At 43.1% G+C, this 21299-nt stretch overlaps 1 protein-coding gene across 1 annotated transcript in view; it reads left to right on the top strand.

Moving 5' to 3' along the window:
* The first annotated feature begins 1841 nt into the window (after nt 1-1841).
* The window catches only part of zfr2 (zinc finger RNA binding protein 2), a 37070-nt gene continuing 17612 nt past the window's right edge, over nt 1842-21299 (top strand). Inside the window, exons 1-9 of the mRNA XM_079651028.1 lie at nt 1842-1989; nt 6085-6337; nt 6845-6962; nt 9885-10106; nt 11476-11810; nt 14406-14594; nt 16795-17032; nt 20500-20672; nt 21147-21278. Coding sequence (XP_079507154.1) covers nt 1937-1989; nt 6085-6337; nt 6845-6962; nt 9885-10106; nt 11476-11810; nt 14406-14594; nt 16795-17032; nt 20500-20672; nt 21147-21278 — 1713 coding nt within the window. The 5' untranslated portion in view covers nt 1842-1936. The remainder of the gene's footprint in view (nt 1990-6084; nt 6338-6844; nt 6963-9884; nt 10107-11475; nt 11811-14405; nt 14595-16794; nt 17033-20499; nt 20673-21146; nt 21279-21299) is intronic.

Raw genomic sequence — 21299 nt, 5'->3', positions numbered from 1 at the left:
TGACATTTGTTAATGTATTTATTGTCAAAGCATTTAATGTATTCATTGCTATCGGGATGTTAAGAGCATTCCATGGAATATAACAAAAAGTGTTTCTGAAGTGAATTACCTACCCCACCTTTAACACAGTCCATTTACAAAGAGGTTGAAGGCCAATTGCGCACAAAAAATAAAGCATAATTACTAGAGACCATTAGCGGGTGAAGTGATGTTGGCAGTACTTTAATGCATGGAAGTACAGACTAAAAAACTCATCGCATTTACAATACACAATTTAATTTCATAAAAGAAAAACCTGGTATAGGTAAGGAATCAAACTGGCATTTAAGGGGCTAAAATGTGGTGGGTGGTTCATAGTATGCAGTAAAGTTAATAGTATCGAGATCCAGTACTGCATTTCCACTTATAGGTATGAAGATGTGTTTTCTTAAGCAAATTTATTAAGTAAAAACTACTTATAAGAGCTATTTCTTCTAATTTTAAGTGTTCATACGTGAAGAGTTTTGTTGAATACCCAAAATAAATTGAGAAATTAATTCATGCTAAAATGTCTCCGTAAATAATCTGAAATGATACACTCACTCACACTACATTTTTTGTGCAGTATTTTTGTTTTGATCTGACTCACAGACACATGTTTGACTGACGCAGTTCCGGTGTAGCATTGAGAGTCCTCCCCAACAGCAGCAGGAGAGGGGGGGAACCATCTTCACGGTCAGTGTCGGGGGCTTCTCTGCTGTCTGCCTGTTAGATGTTATGTGTAATAATAATAATAATAATAATAATAATAATAGTTATCAGGCGCTTTATCAGCTGCTCAAAGACGCTTTACAGAGGTAAAAAAGCAAAATAAAAAGTCAAATAAACAACATTTATCACAAGGACACAGCATTAATCACACATTAAAACGTGTGAAGATTGAAAAAGACAATATAATCACAACATACAGACCACCACACAATACAGAATATTACAATCCTGTGCAGTAACCCCGATATGTGCAATTTGCACTCTTTTGCATTCTGCTACTTCACTCAGCATTAATCACTGGTATTTGAAATACATACATTATATGCAATCAGCATTTCAATGCTGTTACTTCTAACCATGGATGAGTACTTATTAGTCTGTATTCTGTATTTGTATGCCTTTATCTGCATTGTCACTTTTCTTGTAAAGAGTCACTCACAGTTTTTTCTTTTATTGTTATTCAATAACAATACAAAAATAACAAAGTATGGAGTCAGTCAGCCGATATCTTTTTATGAATATATCATATAGCATAATTATCCACCCAGATCACATCACACATCCTCTGCTTTTCTGTTTTATTGATTGATTATATTGTCGTGTTTTTCTGACTTTTGTTTGTGTTTTGTGTAACTTGTACGGCGACCTTGAGACGCTTGAAAGGCACCTTTATTAATAAAATGTATTATTATTATTATATGATATTTCCCTAAAATGAATGGTAACTGTACAACAAATCAGCGTCCTTCCCTGTTTGATAAATGATTTCAAGTCCTTTTTTCTGTCCCTTAGAAAAATTCAATCTTGTAACCTGTCTATAAAGAATATTTACAATGACATTTCGATTTTTTTTTAATTGTAAGTAAGCTTAATGCCTCCTAAATGTGTTTTTTCTTTCCCCCTGGCTCCTTTTGGATGTATTATTTATGGGTTTTTTCTTATTGTGATTTTCTTTGCACTTATGTTGATAACTTGATGATATCCTCACCGAGCTTTTATATGTTCTAAATATGTTCAATGCAAAATAATAATAATAAAAAAAACAAAAAAGACTGACGCAGTTCCGTTGTTTCAGAGCGTCCTCGCCAACGGCTGCACGAGAGGGGGGGGAACTATCTTGCCGGTCAGTCTCTTCCTTATGTCTTTGCCTGTCTGCCCGTTACTGTAGTGTACTGGAGATGCCAAGATGGCTGCAAGCAATTACTTCGGCTTCACACATGGTGCCGGTCCGCAGTACAGGTAAATACAGGTGATGGAGTTCGGTGTCAGCGTGTGCTCTGACTCACATCTATCAGCTCGTGCTGTGAGTCACGTCTGTCTGCGCGTGCTGTGCAACGGTCGGCGGTTGGTACCGTTGGGTACTCAGCTAGCTTCACCTGCTAGTTCTGTTAGCTCACGTTAGCAGGCCGACACACTGCTGGCTTTAGGTGATAAAACCCAAGTATGGTCATCTTTATTTACCCTTTTAACCAGTTTAAAATTGCTTAAAGATGAACAATAAGGCGGTCATGGTGAATGTCACGGAGCTGATTTGTCTAACGGAGCCGGTTGCAGCTGTGACGAGATATTTTGGCCGGATCAAAGAGGGCTAAACCTGGTGTAGCTGCCCTGAAGGCAGAGGTGGAAAGTAACTAAGTACTTTTACTCAAGTACTGTACTTGAGTACATTTATGAGGTACTCGTGCTTTACTTGAGTATCTCAATGTTTTGCTACTTTGTACTTCTACTCCCGTTCAATTCAGAGGTAAATGGTGTATTTTTACTCCACTACATGTATTTAATCCCTTTAGTTACTTTACAGATGTGGATGAATGATGCTAAATATAATCAAGTGTTAAATCAGACTTTAGTTCCACCTGGAGTAAATCCACAAGCTACCCTGCAGTATACAAAGTCATTCAAGCTAGCTGCACCTTTACCAGCTTTGAGAACACTTTCATGATCAATCATTATAAAACATATCATATATATTATTCTGAAATGGACCAATCTGCACAATGACTACTTTTACTGTCTTTCACTATATTTTGATGTATATACTACTTTTCTACTTTTACTTGAGTAACAATTTGAATGCAGGACTTTTACTGTAATAGAGTATTCCTACACTCTGGTACTTCTACTTTTACTCAAGTACAAGATCTGAGTACTTCTACTCAAGTACTAGATCTGAGTACTTCTACTTTTACTCAAGTACAAGATCTGAGTACTTCTACTCAAGTACAAGATCTGAGTACTTCTACTCAAGTACTAGATCTGAGTACTTCTACTTTTACTCAAGTGCAAGATCTGAGTACTTCTTTCACCTGAGCAAACAATGCACGTTCTGTTTTATATCAACAAGCTTTAAAATAGATTCTAGGTAGAAAATAAAGAAAACTCCAGCCGCATGCATTGATGTTGGCCAAGTTTGTGGTACAGGTAAATCATGTCGTTTGACAGGTATATTAAATATCATTTAACATATCATGTAATCATCATTCATTGTGGTTGGTCGTTGCTGTGTTGTCTTTTCTTGACTAACGGCACTCAAAACAAACTAAGCCAGAAAAACCAGACGGTTCCCCTGCATTACAGAGAGCTAATGTAATTATTTTCTTTGTACATACCTTTTATATAAATGCCCTTTTCCAGTATTTATTCCTGTTACCTATGTGAAAGTAGTAATGACACAGAAGTATTATCCTCAAAATATCAACAACAAAGTGCCAACAAGTGAAAGTACTCATTATGTAGAATGGCTCATTTCACAATCATAGTTTAATTACTGCATTATGTTGCAGCTTTAATGGCGGGGCATGGTTTAATTACTTAAAATACTGCCGGGTTTCTTAACCTATAATACTGTTTAAGTAGTAATGTCAAACAAACGTTTATGATAGTTCTCCATATTAACACAACTTTAGGATTTTGAAAGTAAAAAAAAAAGCTAAAGGAGGCTAATGTTAGGCTATAAAGGAACTACAGCACGGTCACATGACTTCACGTCACCACCGCTAAGCTAAAGGTGGCTAATGTTGGGATATAAAGGAACTACAGCACGGTCACATGACTTCACGTCACCACCGCTAAGCTAAAGGTGGCTAATGTTGGGATATAAAGGAACTACAGCACGGTCACATGACTTCACGTCACCACTGCTAAGCTAAAGGTGGCTAATGTTGGGATATAAAGGAACTACAGCACGGTCACATGACTTCACGTCACCACCGCTAAGCTAAAGGTGGCTAATGTTAGGCTATAAAGGAACTACAGCACGGTCACATGACTTCACGTCACCACCGCTAAGCTAAAGGTGGCTAATGTTGGGATATAAAGGAACTACAGCACGGTCACATGACTTCACGTCACCACCGCTAAGCTAAAGGTGGCTAATGTTGGGATATAAAGGAACTACAGCACGGTCACATGACTTCACGTCACCACCGCTAAGCTAAAGGTGGCTAATGTTGGGCTATAAAGGAACTACAGCGCGGTCACATGACTTCACGTCACCACCGCTAAGCTAAAGGAGGCTAATGTTGGGCTGTAAAGGAACTACAGAACGGTCACATGACTTCACGTCACCACCGCTAAGCTAAAGGAGGCTAATGTTGGGCTGTAAAGGAACTACAGCACGGTCACATGACTTCACGTCACCACCGCTAAGCTAAAGGAGGCTAATGTTGGTATTTACTGACGTACTTTTTGTCGTGGAACAAAACCTTAAAATCTCTTCAGCTTGTGTTAACCACAGACATTAATTGATATGTCTAACCCTCCCAAAAAAAGCTGTGTTTGATTCGAGGGAACCGGAAATTGTAAAACAGTAACTAATTTCCGGGTTTTAGGATTCAATCCTCCTCACTGCTCTATTGTGCTCAGCAGGACTCAGACAACAGGCCCAACCATGACTCAGGATCCAGAGTAGTGTTGTTTGTAAAGAGGTCCTTAAAGCAGTTTTAAACTATATCTTAATTATCATAGTTCATATAAAAATAGGATTGTGTGTGTGTGTGTGTGTGTGTGTGTGTGTGTGTGTGTGTGTGTGTGTGTGTGTGTGTGTGTGTGTGTGTGTGTGTGTGTGTGTGTGTGTGTGTGTGTGTGTGTGTGTGTGTGTGTGTGTGTGTGTGTGTGTGTGTGTGTGTGTGTGTGTGTGTGTGTGTGTGTGTGTGTGTGTGTGTGTGTGTGTGTGTGTGTGTGTGTGTGATGACTAACAGGAGGGCGACCTCTGTATAAACTCTGCTTTCTGCCCTCCTGCTTCTACTCATTCAAATATCTACTGTTTATTTGTAGATTTCTTTAAAGCCTTCAAATAATGAGTCTAATTTAGGCCTGTTGTTATGAGTGATGTATATTACACAGTACACACACTGTTCTGCTTTCTGCACGGACCTCAGCAGCTGTTCTCACTGCTTCCATCGCGTCACGATGGAAGCAGTGAATAAAATCAAAAAAAGTAGCCTAACATCCAGAGGAGATGTAATTAGGGAGTAAACAAATGTTGCAGGGCAGAACGTTTGGTTCACATTTGATCATCTTAAATAACTTATAATAACAACGGGAACAGTTTGCAGAGCGGTGCTTCGTTGAGATCAGACCGGCCGTGCGTCACGCCTCTTTTAAAGATCACTGTTGCCTGAAATACATCTCCGGAGGATACATCAGTGTACCCTTGGTTATGGCTCCTCACTCCTCTCTCCTCTCTCCTCTACATCAGTGTATCTTCGGTTATAGCTCCTCCAGAGAGCCTCCTCTCTCCTCTCTCCTCTACATCAGTGTATCTTCGGTTATAGCTCCTCCAGAGAGCCTTCTCTCCTCTCCTCTCTCCTCTCTCTCCTCTCCTCACTCCTCTCTCCTCTACATCAGTGTATCTTCGGTTATAGCTCCTGCAGAGAGCCTCCTCTCCTCTTTCCTCTTTCCTCTTTCCTCTCTCCTCTCTCCTCTCTCCTCTAAATCAGTGTATCCTCGGTTATAGCTCCTCCAGAGAGCCTCCTCTCCTCTTTCCTCTCTCCTCTCTCCTCTAAATCAGTGTATCCTCGGTTATAGCTCCTCCAGAGAGCTTCCTCGATGCTCGATCCTCGATGTGCATTTAGAGAAATTCCTTCAACATGGTGCGCTGACATTGATTTCCGGGTCACTAGCGGAGCACCGGGGAGTCGAGGAGGCTAAAATGAGAGACATGAGACACGGCTCATTGTAGAGGACATGTATGAGTCGACTAAGAGGCGAGGGCCTGCTCATCGCTGCGCGCAGTTTTCATTTTGTTTGTGTTTGGGATGTATAAACTGTCTAATTGTTGAAATAGTAGAATAAAAAACCAAGTAATTTCTCTCCCTCTCTCCCCTCCCTCAGTACCCAGCCCCCCCCAGCGTACTCCCACCCCTCCCCGGCCTACAGCGTGCAGCAGCCCCCTGCTGTGGCTCATGCAGTGACGGCCTCCTACTCTCCGGCCCCGGTGCAGGCGGCCCGGCCCGTGGTCACCGCTCCGTACCCGGCCTACCAGACCCACCAGGCCCCCCCCGAGTACGCCTACAGGCAGCCAGAGCCCCCTGCCCCCCCGCAGCCCACCACCACCCCGCAGACATACCAGGTCTACCCCGACACGGTCAGTGGCTTCCTGCTTCATTCCTTTATTTCTAGTCTTTTAATTGTATTGTACCATGCCATGTCTTTTTATGCTGCTCAACACAAACATTTCACAACTTCAATAAAATATTTCTTATCTTCCTCTGAGGCGTCTCACTTTCTCATAACATGATGTGCTCATATCAGATCTCACAGAAGCTTCTGTTTTGAAAGGGCTGCACAACTAATCCTAAATATATCCAAAGCAGTACAGTGCTTACATTTTCACTTGACCTTCTTATGTTTATATAAAACTATTTATCTGTTATGGCACATTATTATTTGACAAATTAAATATATATATATAATAATAAAAAAATCTCTAGTTGCAGCCGTACTCTCTCTGAGATTGTCTTATTGTTCCATAACATCAGCATTTAAAGGACGCTTGAATTGTTCACTGAGTGGCTTTAATGCAGTAATCTGATAACTGAGCTGCAGCTATCTTCTTTAATATTCTTCTCATCGTATTATCTGTGATCCCCAGCAGGACAACTACAGCTACGGGCGTCCTGCCGCCGTCACCACCTACGACAACAAGCAGTACTACCAGACGAGTATTCCTGCCGCTCAGAGGACGCACACAGATAATTACTACCAGACTGGTGAGTCACTTTGTCCTTTTTAATGTCTAGAGCCGTTGTTTTGGCCGAGGCTCACCTATAATCATACCCTGGCAAAATACCGTCTATAACAGTGGTTCTCAACTGGTGGGTCGCGACCTAAAAGTGGGACGCGGACCCGTTTCGAGAGGGTCGCAGATGTGAGTGAATAAAAAATAAATAAATAAATACAGGGTAGTTATTATGTTATAGTTTGGATTCCTAAAGCTTTTAGTCTACTGTCCCATCATTCAACGGTGGTTCTCACTATAAGTAATGTTTTTATTTTTTTTGGAGGGACACCATTTTTTTTTTTATTGTGTTCAATAGGGCTGCAACAAACGACTAATTTGATAATCGATTAATGAAACGATTAATCGATTATTCGGATCGTTAAGGTTTTAACTGTACTACTACTTATATCGATACTGCTTATCGATCTGGTCCTTTTAACGATAGTATTAACGGTTCTTTTGACAAGAAATAAGGTAAAATAACTCAACAAATTGTGAACAAAACTAACATTGCTTTTTATTTTTAATTAAATGCATAATATTTCACATCAAAAGAAACAACAATGTTTTAACAAATCATATTAAATAATGTGATGACAGAACTGTAAACCGAATAGCTGAAACTTTAACTAAATAAATAACTCAGTTACCTCTAATCATTAACCCATGTTTTTATAACTGAGTTAACTCTGCGTGTTGCTGCTAGCATACATAACACCTGACGTGGAAAGGTTACTCTTGGACGGGGCTACAGAGCTACTAGAAAGACAGTCGAACCCAGTGCATTCCTCCGTCTGAATGTGGTGCACTTTTGATAAATGTTTAGACAAATTGCTCGTTTTACCGCCTTTATATGATAAACTGTTATTGCACTTTTGGTAACGAGCATTGTCCACATCGAGACGGCTAAAGTTTAACCACACCTCGGAGCGCGTTCTCTCCGCCATCTCCTGCATGTGTGTGTAAACTGCCCCGCCCCCTCGCAAGCAGGCGGGGGAGAGATCGCTCGTCTGAATTGGGAAGATCGAAAATACATTATAGAAGCATTTTGTAGTCATATTGCATATTAGAAACTGAGTTGGCGACACTAAGACTGCGATATAATGTTTATGTAGCAATAATACATGACATATGTTTTAAATCTCTCCTGTACCGATAAAAAGACCAATAACGTTGGAGCTTAACGGGGTGTAGAACACATGTGATGACGTCACCAACGAATCGACGACTGAATTAGTTGCCAACTAATTTGGTAATCGATTTTAATCGATTAAGTCGATTAGTTGTTACACCCCTAGTGTTCAATCTGAATTAACTTTAAAATAAAAAAAAACCTATATTGATTCTGACTCTTCTACATCCAACTCACAGGTTTATCATTGCTTTGAGAAAAAAGATTATTAATTTTCCCCTTTAGAAGTGAAGATATGGTCATTTGTTCTGGGAATGTCATTTTTGAGCCTGAGACCTGGAAAACAGGCTCAGGGCTTAAGAGGTTAATGCCTTTTGTGATTTAAAGGGAGCATTAAAAACATAGCTTATGTGTAGGAGCCATATGTAAAGTCTCGAGGTGTTTTTTTAAATGATTTGGTATTTCTCACTCATCATTGGTGGAGCTTTGGACGGATTTAGTGATGGTTTAACTACATCCACCTGCTCACCTGGTGGTTTTGCATGGACAGAGAGGGGGGGGGGTAGATTTTCTGTTGACTTTTATCGCAATTTTTAACCACAATCCCTATCGCATTGCACTCATGCAACTGGTAGGCTACTGGATTATAGTGTTTTTTGTAGCCTGTGTTTGGAATAAATGGTCAAAGGAGTGGAGCAGATTTGTTTGTGCGTGTCTAAGTGTGTTCTTCTCGTTTTTAGCCCCTTTTTTCTGACTGCCTTAAGATTCAACATTAAGCATAAGGCGTTGCTGAAATCTCAGTCATGTTGTTCAATCACGATTTATCCTGCTTATAAACTAAATGAACATGCCATGTGAAATTGACATTTAAAATGCTCAGAAAATGTGCACTGCATATCAAATCAAGCGCTCGGTGAACTGACTCAGACGGGCTCATTTGAAACCCTAATTTCTACACTCACAGGATTGTAGCACAGCGTGGAATTAAAACAAGTGCAATAAAGTTCTTTAATTAAAATGAATGAGCAATTGTCAACATTGATCAAAATCATCATTCATGACGTGCTGCCCTGGCCTCCTCTGTACATTATATGACACACTCTAGAGAGGGAATAGATTATATATTAGGCCTGAATTCTTGTTTTCTGTTAGAACATGTAGTTTGTCTTAATCTGTGGTTTTGTGGGATTTAATTGTTTTTGTTATCTTAAATATCAGATCTAATTAATCCAGACTGCTCAGTGTTGCCGGTGTGCTTGTGGGTCGCCTGTCCTCTGGTATTATTTCCCTGTATTCCCTCCTCAGGCTGATATATGAGACACAGAATGTAAAATGTGTCCTGCTGCTCATTTGCTTTGAAATGAAGATACCTCCTGTGCTGCCAAAAAACTCTCAGACAGTCCCAGAGGAAGCATCGCACGGATCAGATCTCTGTTGCTCTCTAATGCCCTTCCTCTCCACCTTTAATGTTCAAGGGGCTTTATTCAGAATCAGTTCAATTTAGCAGCCAGGTATATTTCACAGTTATTAATGGCATATATATTTATATTGCACATACTGTAGTTGGGCGTTAACAACAAGGAGTGTTATAGTCTGTGTGTGTGTGTGTGTGTGTGTGTGTGTGTGTGTGTGTGTGTGTGTGTGTGTGTGTGTGTGTGTGTGTGTGTGTGTGTGTGTGTGTGTGTGTGTCATATGCACAGCTACAGTGAAGATATGATATGAAATGAAAAGTCACAGACTCCTCCAACAATGCAACATAAATATATTCTCCTTCTCCAGTGGGAGTAAAGAGCGCCTACAGTCCGGCCCCCTCCTCTGTGTACAGCCAGCCGCCCCCCCCCCAGAGGCAGGTGACGGCCCTGAAGCCTCTGGCCCCGTCGGTCTCCACCAGCTACAACATCTACCCCGTCTCCACCAGCGTGCAGCAGCCGCCCACCCCCATCTCCTCCTACACCCTGGGCTCCTCCTTCCCCTCCACTGTGGCCGCCACCACCTACTCAGGTAACTCCAGAGCACACATCAGACCAGAGATCAGACCAGAGATCAGACCAGAGATCAGTCCAGAGATCAGATCAGACCAGAGATCAGACCAGAGATCAGATCAGTCCAGAGATCAGATCAGAGATCAGACCAGAGATCAGACCAGAGATCAGAGATCAGACCAGAGATCAGATCAGACCAGAGATCAGACCAGAGATCAGATCAGACCAGAGATCAGGTCAAAGATCAGACCAGAGATCAGACCAGAGATCAGACCAGAGATCAAAGATCAGACCAGAGATCAAAGATCAGACCAGAGATCAGAGATCAGACCAGAGATCAGAGATCAGACCAGAGATCAGAGATCAGACCAGAGATCAGACCAGAGATCAAACATCAGACCAGAGATCAGACCAGAGATCAAAGATCAGACCAGAGATCAAAGATCAGACCAGAGATCAGACCAGAGATCAAAGATCAGACCAGAGATCAGAGATCAGACCAGAGATCAGATCAGACCAGAGATCAGATCAGAGATCAGACCAGAGGTCAAAGATCAGATCAGAGATCAGACCAGAGATCAGATCAGAGATCAGACCAGAGGTCAAAGATCAGATCAGAGATCAGACCAGAGATCAGATCAGAGATCAGACCAGAGATCAAAGATCAGACCAGAGATCAAAGATCAGACCAGAGATCAGACCAGAGATCAAAGATCAGACCAGAGATCAGATCAGACCAGAGATCAGACCAGAGATCAGACCTTTCATTCTTCCTCGAGGAAACATTTGTGACCAATATGCTCCATATGCATACATTAGTAACATTCGGTACTGAATTCTGATGAACTAGGGATGCATCGTCAAATGTCTCAGCCGATGCCAATGTGTCCTCCTTTGTCCCAGGGAAATGCATATATATATTTTTTGTTAAATAGTATGAACTGTTTTCAGACCTTTTACTATCTGCACACATTCCTTATAAAGCTCTTTAATCTGACCTGAAGTCTGATCATAATCATAGCAAATATTTAAAGAAAAATGCATTCATTTAGTTCCTAATCATTTGTGTTTTATACAACTTACCACTGTACAGGAGAATGACAAATCAAAAGGATAACTTTGCATTTCTGACGGTTAACAGTCATTGAAAACAGCTGCGAGAAGAAAAACACGAAAGCTACAGCGTTGATGTTGGCAATGAAAATCTGAAGTCTCTGGTTCCTCTAACGATGAAAAAGACAACATACTTACAACCACACAATACAAGAAAGTTGCCAGATAGGAACAAACCTATGACAAGTTACAGTAGGTCCTGTGAAGTAGAAATAATCCTGTAAATACGTATAAATATGTACAGATCGGTGTATGCTCTTCTCCCTCCCTCTCAGGCATTAGCTACTCCAGCTATGACTCCAGCGGGTACACCTCCACCTCGACCCCCTCCTACTACCAGCCGGCCCAGCAGACCCTCTCCCAGCCGCAGCCCCCCCCCCAGCAGCAGCAGCAGCAGCAGCCCCCCCTGCAGGCGCCTCACAAGCAGCTGACCAGCTCTTCCTGGAGCAACTCGGGCAGCAACATGGTGACGGCTCCGACCGTCAACACCTACAAGAAGCCTCCGAACTACCACCTGAGCCAGAGCAAGCTGCAGAAGCCCAAAGGCCCCCCCAAGCAGCCCCAGCTCCACTACTGCGACATCTGCAAGATCAGCTGTGCAGGACCCCAGGTACCACATTATAGTATTCAAGAAGACATACCTAGAATCTAATAAGTCGGTTTTAGCTTTTATCCAAGAGTGACGGTTTTGAAAGGGGAGATAGAGGGGATGACACGCAGAGGTGGGAAGTAGTGGAGTACAAATACTTTGTTACTGTACTTAAGTACATGTTTCTGGTATCAGTACTTTACTCCACTACTTATTTTTCTGACCACTTTTTACTTTGACTTCTTACATGTTGAACTCAAATACCTGTACTTTCTACTTCTTACATGTTGAACTCAAATACCTGTACTTTCTACTTCTTACCTGTTGAACACAAATACCTGTACTTTCTACTTCTTACATGTTGAACACAAATACCTGTACTTTCTACTTCTTACATGTTGAACTCAAATACCTGTACTTTCTACTTCTTACATGTTGAACACAAATACCTGTACTTTCTACTTCTTACATGTTGAACACAAATACCTGTACTTTCTACTTCTCACATGTTGAACTCAAATACCTGTACTTTCTACTTCTCACATGTTGAACACAAATACCTGTACTTTCTACTTCTCACATTTTCCAAACAGGCTGGTTCCTTTAGTCTGAATGTGTGTTTGGTGGCGTGATCATTATTATTTAGAGTCATTGCGTGCCTATTGATTTGAACACGATCCGTGTATCCATCATTTCCTGGTCTTCTCTAAAGAAGAGGGACCAATGGAAACGTTGTCATGTTGCCGTTGGTCACCATGGAAACATTCATTAGCTAACAATGACATTATTGTTCTATTAATATAAAGGGAGGTCAGGTACTCTTTAAAACAGCTGCTAGTTATGGGTACTTTTTACTGAAGTACATTTCAAAGCCTCTTTACTTTGACTTGAGTAAAGAAGTTTAGTCAGTACTTCTACTTTCACCAGAGTATTTTTAAACACGAGTATCTGTACTTCTACTTGAGTAAAGGATGTGTGTACTTCTACTTGAGTAAAGGATGTGTGTACTTTTGCCCTCTCTGGTGACACGTGTAAAGGCCCGGATTTTAACCTGCTTTCCGTTTTAGTTTCTGTGCTAGTTTGTTTTGCCGTCGGTTAAACTTTTGCCAACCGGTTTGGTTTCCCAACACCAAGGTCTCGAGTGGAGCCAGGTCGTGACGTCACCATTTACGTAGCTGATATTCCAGCGTAAATAACAACAGGAACAATTGCAGATCGCCCCATAAATGAATTTGTTTTCATTTTTAATTGACAATGTTTGTCAAGATAGTGCCATAAATAAAGTTCCTCTGGTATGACATAGCTGATGTTAGCTTAGCCACCGAAGCCAGTGTCATTATCCTGACTACTTGTTCCTATCATTTTGGCATAAGCCGTTTTCTCCCGACATATTTTACCAGTGTGTTTTTCAATATGCTCTCGATGTGACCGTCTGATATAACAGCTTGTGTAGCCTTTGGATTGAATACACCGGACAGCCGGTATAAAGAAACAACAGAAAAATAGCTTATGCCTCTGAAGCAGTGTGCTGCGCTTCAAAACGGGCAATGAAAGCGATTACGGTTCATTCAAGTCCCTCTGCGTTGTGAGCTCTACTGCTTCTAACTACTTTCTACGGTTCTCTGTACCCGACTGTTATTGCTCAACCTGATCTCGCCCCGGCCTTCAACAAAACCCTTTTACATGTACGGTTCTCGGTTCAGGCCCAGCAGATTATTGCTCCCAAATGGAAAGCAGTTTTCAGTTTTTAAAAAGGTTTTTAAATAGTCAAACGCTCACAAGGAGTGGAGCAGATTTTTTTCTGTGTCAAAGTGTTTTGTTCAGTTTTTTAGCCCCTTGTTGCTTTTTTTAGAACTGCCTAAAGGTGCAATATGATGCACAAGGCGTTGCTGAACTCTCATTCATATAGTTCAATCAACATTGCTGCTTCTTATAAACTAAATGAGGATGATGGCATGTGAAATTGACCTTTTTAAAATGCTCATAGAAAAAGCCACTGCATGTCAAATCAAGCGAACTGACACTCAGAGAGTAGCCAGCGGTTCAACATGCAGTTTTCAGTTTTTAAAAAGTTTTTAGCACAGCCTCGTCTCCCACTCAGATTTCTCCCGAGCTCCCACCGTGATTTTAAAGCAGTCCAGAGCCCAATCCGTGCATTCCTGTTACTGCTGCTTTGAATTTTTTCACCACAACAACACCGGGGGTCCTCTGGGCGACGTTTGGGTCTACGTCGTCAACCCTATAAGCGGTGCTGTGGACGCTAAATACCGTAGCTGAACACCAATCATACAACAGCATGAAGACAGCAGAGCTCTGACTATAGCTCTTGACACACACACACACACACACACACACACACACACACCCTTTTTGGCTAACACAGTTCTGTGTACTGTTATGTTCAGTCATCGTTTTTAATGTTGAACATGAATACATTTCCTTCATACTTTCTTGCGGTGAAATAGGTGTTCAATTCGATTCAAAGTGTTCTTAAAAAGTCTTACATTTGAGTTGGGGAAACCTGCAGGAACCCTGGAGTGGATATTCTCACATGCTGATATTTATCTTTATATGCATTTTGACGCTTCAACCTTTGACTGTGATTTCCTGCTTCAGACGTATCGGGAGCACCTGGAGGGTCAGAAGCATAAGAAGAAGGAGGCCGCTCTGAAGTCTGGGGGTCAGACGGGGGGAAGCACCGGACCCCGAGGCGTCCAGACGCAGTTACGCTGCGAGCTGTGTGACGTGGCCTGCACCGGCGTGGACGCGTACGCTGCTCACATCAGAGGAGCCAAACACCAGAAGGTAACGCAGCTAAGAATGCAAGAACCAGGGCAGGCAGGGAGGAGGAGTTTCAGTCGAACAAACAGTATATTTATTTAAAATATATCATTACTTAACGTGAGGACAACCAAGTGTTAGTAGACTAGATTAGATGTGCTATATTAAATCGTAATTGAATCTGGATCAAGCAGCATGTAAACAAGGCATTGCTCATGAAACTGTAAAGAGAAAAAAGGATTAAATACATATTAACAATAAAAATATACATTTATTTGTGTACACAGTATAAAAGCACACAGTATGAAATACACTAAGATAGACCAACCTACTGCTAAGTATACTATAACCAGGGGTGCACACAACTTTCTCAGTGAGTACCTGGAGTCAGTGTTTGGTACTCCAACTTCTGGCTCCCCTCAAAGTTCCCATGAAGCCCTCTGTATTGCGAATGTCAGCGAAGGGAGGGGGGGCGGGGGTAGTGGAGTGCAGAGCTTCGTGACCACAGAGCGTGTGAACGTTATGATCAGCTGTTTCAGTGCAGTGCTGCTGTACAGACCGACGTTAACAGCAGCACTGTCTGTGCACACGGAGACCGACTCTGTCGTCCGGTGATCTAATCGCCTTCTGGAAAAGCTTCACAAGTACGTCGGTACGCAAATGTGCTTTGTGACACAAGTGACGGTACGCATTTCAGATTGTTGCCGCGCATGAGTACCTGCGTACCACTTCTGTGCACCCCTGACTATAACCATAGATAGTATATATACATATTAAAGTGTGCAAAGGAGTTTAATGGTAGATTTATTACATTTTTAAACATTGTTGATTATATTTCACAACAGTTGTTAAATCAGAGCGTGTATCAAAAATAGGAATACAAATATCAAAAGCAACACAAAAATGAAATGGTGCAGAATTGTGTTAAAAATAAAGAGTAAAAGCAGCACATCAGAAATGTTCCCTCGAGGCGCAAGCTGTCATCCAGAGAACAGGAGGGTTTAGGCAGCGCCACACAGCAGGCCGTGGGTGTAAAGCCAGCCTACAGCTCCGATATGACGTCGTATCGGACGCAAATCTGGATCAGCTCCGTTGTTCTCCCGTTTTTAGAGATTTGAGTACGGAGGAAAAGAGAGGATTTTATTTTCTGACTCTGCGTGAGTTCCCCGACGCACCGGGGACACATGTTTATGTAGAAAAGACATCAAAAAGTGACTTTTGCATAGGGTTGGGAACCGAAACTCGGTTCCAGATGAGAACCGATAAGAAAATGCCGGATACCGGGTACCCATACAAAATACACTTTCGGTTCTGCTTAACGGTTCCTAAACGCGGTAGACCCTGTATTCCACCGGGTCCGTCGGCGCCGCGGTGACCCGGTGGAATACAGCCAGGGTAAGGGCGGACTGGCCATCTGTGTGTTCTGGAGAATCACAGAACGGCCGGTCGTCAGCGGGCCGTTTACGGCCGGCTCGGTACGCTGACGGCCGGCACCGCCCTTAACTTTAAACAGCATCATATAAATTGCGCTGACAGGCGACAGAGGTCCACAGTTGCCCCGCAGCGAGGCTCCCCCCACCCTCTCGTAGAAAGTTCACGAGCTCAGTCACTTCATAACACCAAAGATGGATGGCGGTAAACGCTCTGAAGTGAGGCTCCACTACACTAATAAAGAAAAAGGCAAGGCACCGTGTAATGCCTGTTAATATCTTGCCACAGGCGTAGCTCAGTTAAAATAAAGCACAGCTATTGTGCAATACATTTGTATTGCATGTATATTTTTTATTTGTAAAAACGTCAGTTAAAGCTTAAAAGAATAAAGATATTTTTGTTATCTAAACGTTTGACCTCTTTCTTTTACAATTTTGGAATCGAAACGGGGAATCGACAAGAATAGGAATCGATACATTTCAAACGATACCCATCCCTACTTTTGCATGATGGGTCCCTTTTTAAGATATTTAAAATGGCACTGTCGTATACATTTAATTAATCCATTTGATAATACGTAATCAACCTAGGTACCCCTCCATCATAATTTAATATACAAATATTCATAACTCATATTCGAATTCCTGAATCATTTTGAATCTTCGATGACTCCTTCCCGTCCCTAACACTGAGACCTGATGATGATGATGATGATGATGATGATGTAGTGCTGCTGTGATGGGACTGAGTTCCCTCGGCTTTAAAGTGTGTTTCTCCTCCCGTCTCTCTGCAGGTGGTGAAACTTCACACCAAGCTGGGCAAACCCATCCCCTCCACTGAGCCGGTGCTGGTGAATTCAGCTCCAGTTCTCAGCACCTCGACAGCTGGGAAACCCCCCCCCTCCACAGCCTCTGTTGCCCCCTTCTCCACTGCTGCTGCTGCCCACCCTGCCCCCCCCAGACAGCTGGCAGCCAAAACCACCGCAGCACCGCCTGTCAAGAGGCCAGCTCCCTCCAAAATAACTGTCATCTGTGAGTCTGCTTTGGTTTGTCTCTTTCTGGATTGTTCTTCCTTTTTAGTTTTATTCTCGCTTTAGAAAAGCGCTATATAGAAGTTTACTCTGTTACTTACTACCTCTGCATCTAGCATCATTACATTACTCTCGTTCCCTTCTCGTTCCCTTCCCTTCCCTTCTCGTTTCCTTCCCTTTACACTTGTCCTGCTCTCCTCTCTGTCTCCCTTCTCGTTCCCTTCCCTTTACACTTGTCCTGCTCTCCTCTCCGTCTCCCTTCTCGTTTCCTTCTCGTTCCCTTCCCTTTACACTTGTCCTGCTCTCCTCTCCGTCTCCCTTCTCGTTTCCTTCTCGTTCGCTTCCCTTTACACTTGTCCTGCTCTCCTCTCCGTCTCCCTTCTCGTTCCCTTCTCGTTCCCTTCCCTTTACACTTGTCCTGCTCTCCTCTCCGTCTCCCTTCTCGTTCCCTTCCCTTTACACTTGTCCTGCTCTCCTCTCCGTCTCCCTTCTCGTTCCCTTCTCGTTCCCTTCCCTTTACACTTGTCCTGCTCTCCTCTCCGTCTCCTTTCTCGTTCCCTTCTCGTTCCCTTCCCTTTACACTTGTCCTGCTCTCCTCTCTGTCTCCCTTCTCGTTCCCTTCTCATTCCCTTCCCTTTACACTTGTCCTGCTCTCCTCTCTGTCTCCCTTCTCGTTCCCTTCTCGTTCCCTTCCCTTTACACTTGTCCTGCTCTCCTTTCCGTCTCCCTTCTCGTTCCCTTATTGTTCCCTTCCCTTTACACTTGTCCTGCTCTCCTCTCTGTCTCCCTTCTCATTCCCTTCCCTTTACACTTGTCCTGCTCTCCTCTCTGTCTCCCTTGTCGTTCCCTTCTCATTCCCTTCCCTTTACACTTGTCCTGCTCTCCTCCCTCTCCCTTCTCGTTCCCTTCTCGTTCCCTTCCCTTCACTCTTGTCCTGCTCTCCTCTCTGTCTCCCTTCTCGTTCCCTTCCCTTTACACTTGTCCTGCTCTCCTCTCTGTCTCCCTTCTCGTTCCCTTCTCATTCCCTTCCCTTTACACTTGTCCTGCTCTCCTCTCTGTCTCCCTTGTCGTTCCCTTCTCATTCCCTTCCCTTTACACTTGTCCTGCTCTCCTCCCTCTCCCTTCTCGTTCCCTTCTCGTTCCCTTCCCTTCACTCTTGTCCTGCTCTCCTCTCTGTCTCCCTTCTCGTTCCCTTCCCTTTACACTTGTCCTGCTCTCCTCTCTGTCTCCCTTCTCATTCCCTTCTCATTCCCTTCCCTTTACACTTACATCATTACATCAGACTTGAATAAGCACTGAAGGAATGATTAATGGTTGGTTTTGAAGAAATTGCCACACCTAGTGGTGAAACTCAGAATAGCGGTTTGATGTTTGTCTTGGTATCAAACCGATAATAATAATAATAATAATAATAATAATAATAATATCTACCTCCTCAAACCTCTTTAAGGTGTCATGTCAGCGTTTTCCAAAGATACTACACCCTCTGATGGAGTATACCGTCTCCTAAATAACTGTCATATTTCAATGTTTATTCACTTTGAATAGAATTAGACATAGAAATGACCTAAACTAGACTCAGAAGGTTCATCTCAATGTCCCTCCTCGACTCCTCTCTCCCCCTCCTCCGGGACTTGACTCGGAAATCGATCAAGACACGCCATGTTGAAGGACGTCTCAATCGCTGAAATGCACACGGAGGAGTCGAGGAGGGGTGAGCGAGGAGATTTCCAGAGGAGACGAAAGGGAGGATACACGAGAGCAGACTACGCGGAAGTGTTTTCACTCCTCGCGCATCAGAGCTCCGCCCCCAGCTGCACAGCCGTCTGCTCACTGCAGCTGTTAGGCTTGTTTGAGACGCGTTGCAGCTCGCCTCGAAAGTAGATGAGAATAGCCCATCGCAGCCGGGGGAGGTCTCAAAAAGCTTGCCTGAAGTCGGACAGCTCCGAGTCGGCTTCTTCTTCTTCTACTTCTTCGCCTTCTTCTTCTTCTCTCGGTTTTTTGGCGGATTGCAAACCACTTTAAGGTGCATACCGCCACCTCCGGATTCGGCTTGACTCGGTTTGCATTTATAAAGAATGCACACATGTGTTTAATCGTTAATGTCAGATATGTACTAAGTAAATAAATTTGTTCCTGCTCAAGATTAGATTCAACTTTATTGTTATTGCACAGATTACAGGTACTGAGAAAACGAAATGCAGTTTAGCTTCCAACCAGGAGTGCAACAAGCAGTAAAGTGAAAAGTAATGTACACAATCTACAGAATAAAATATAGAATGAATTGAATGTTGAATAAACAGTGAGGGGTATGAATATACACAGCAGCCTGTGAGCAGTATGAACAGTGTGTATGAATATGCTAAGATATATAAAGTATGAAAACGGTAAGCAGTGCAAGTATAGTATAACATATATAGATATTCATTTCATGATGATAAACATTGTGGAACAATGATGAAAAATATGAACGGAAGTGGCGACGTAAAACTGACACAAAACAACAACTTTTGCCGAGCCAATAGGAGAGCTTCATCAGCAGCACGGGGTAAAAACCACCAATGAGCGCTCAGCTCGAGATACCAGCGAGTCGTTTCCCATCAAGCATTTCGCCTCCGCAGCCCGTGGAGAGGAACTGCGGCGCCTCGCTGCGCCTCACTCTCAAGGCTGCGGGCGTCTTTGTCCCGCAAGATTTCAACGTCTCATGTGAGCGAGCCTCCAGAGCAAGTCGGACAAAATGACTAACCATCATGCAACGCACGAGCAAGACGTTGATCGAAATTGCGCAGGTCTGCGCAGGTCTCGCTTGTGTCAAACAAGCCTGTTCTGACTCAGAGCTCCGCCCCCAGCTGCACAGCCGTCTGCTCACTGCAGCTGTTCTGACTCAGAGCTCCTCCCCCACCTTCGCAGCAGTCTGCTAACTGCAGCTGTTCTGACTCAGAGCTCCGCCCCCACCTTCGCAGCAGTCTGCTAACTGCAGCTGTTCTGACTCAAAGCTCTGCCCCCACCTTCGCAGCAGTCTGCTAACTGCAGCTGTTCTGACTCAGAGCTCCTCCCCACCTTCGCAGCAGTCTGCTAACTGCAGCTGTTCTGACTCAGAGCTCCGCCCCCACCTTCGCAGCAGTCTGCTAACTGCAGCTGTTCTGACTCAAAGCTCCGCCCCCACCTTCGCAGCAGTCTGCTAACTGCAGCTGTTCTGACTCAGAGCTCCGCCCCCACCTTCACATTCTCTGTTCACTGCAGCTGATCTAACCGTTAAAGGAGGATCAGAGTCATTACATGTTTAAAGTGCTTCATTAAGAGTGAAATATATATTAGTTAAGACGCAAGGAATTAAGACGCAAGGAAGGGACGTGAGTGAGGGAAAGGAGGAGGTGAAATATTCAATTGAGATGAGCCTAAAGAGTTCTCTAGCATCCCTTAAATGCATTCCCTAATTTCTCTTCATTATCTCTTCCTGCCACGCAGCCAATAAGCCGGTCAGCGCTCCAGTGGCTCCTCCTCCGGTGGTTGTGGTTGTTTCTAAGGTGGAGGAGCCGGTGTCAGCTCAGAAGATGGAAGCTCAGAGCGACGATGAGGACGGGGACAGAGCTGGAGGACAGGGGGACATCCAGCCTGTGGGACACGACTACGTGGAGGAGGTGAGAAGAACAGTGGAGAGATTGTGGATAAATATGTTAACAAGGCGTTGCACATGAATTAAAAACAGAAAACAAACATAGTAGTAAGTAACATTTATTTATAAAGCGCTTTTCACAGACATAGTTACAAAACATTAAAACATCATAGGAATCATAAAAGAATAAATGACCACACAAGCCACGTGTTAAGAAGTGCTAAAAACACAATACTCAATAAAAACATAGGATAAAATTGAAGAAACGCCATATTGAAAGTAGAAATATTTATGTTATAGAAGATCTCTATCAAATACACAATATAGATATACAGAATAAGTTACTATACACTGATGATAAAGCCTTGAATCTGGAATCTGGTGTATTTCATTTTGATATATATTTTGTGTCCCTGTCTCCTGATAAAGGATTGGGAGTGTTGCATTCACTGTCTCGCATGATGTGTTTTTACCTGACGTTTCTGTGTGTGTGTTTCAGGTCCGAAACGATGACGGCAAAGTGATCCGGTTCCACTGTAAACTGTGTGAGTGCAGCTTCAACGACCCCAACGCTAAAGACATGCACCTGAAGGGAAGGAGGCACCGACTGCAGTACAAGGTATCTGTTAGAAAAACTAGTTCCTGAACAGTG

The sequence above is a fragment of the Notothenia rossii genome (genome assembly GCF_949606895.1).
Source record: "Notothenia rossii genome assembly, chromosome: 1".
NCBI lineage: Eukaryota > Metazoa > Chordata > Actinopteri > Perciformes > Nototheniidae > Notothenia > Notothenia rossii.
This window is presented reverse-complemented; position numbering and strand designations above follow the sequence as displayed.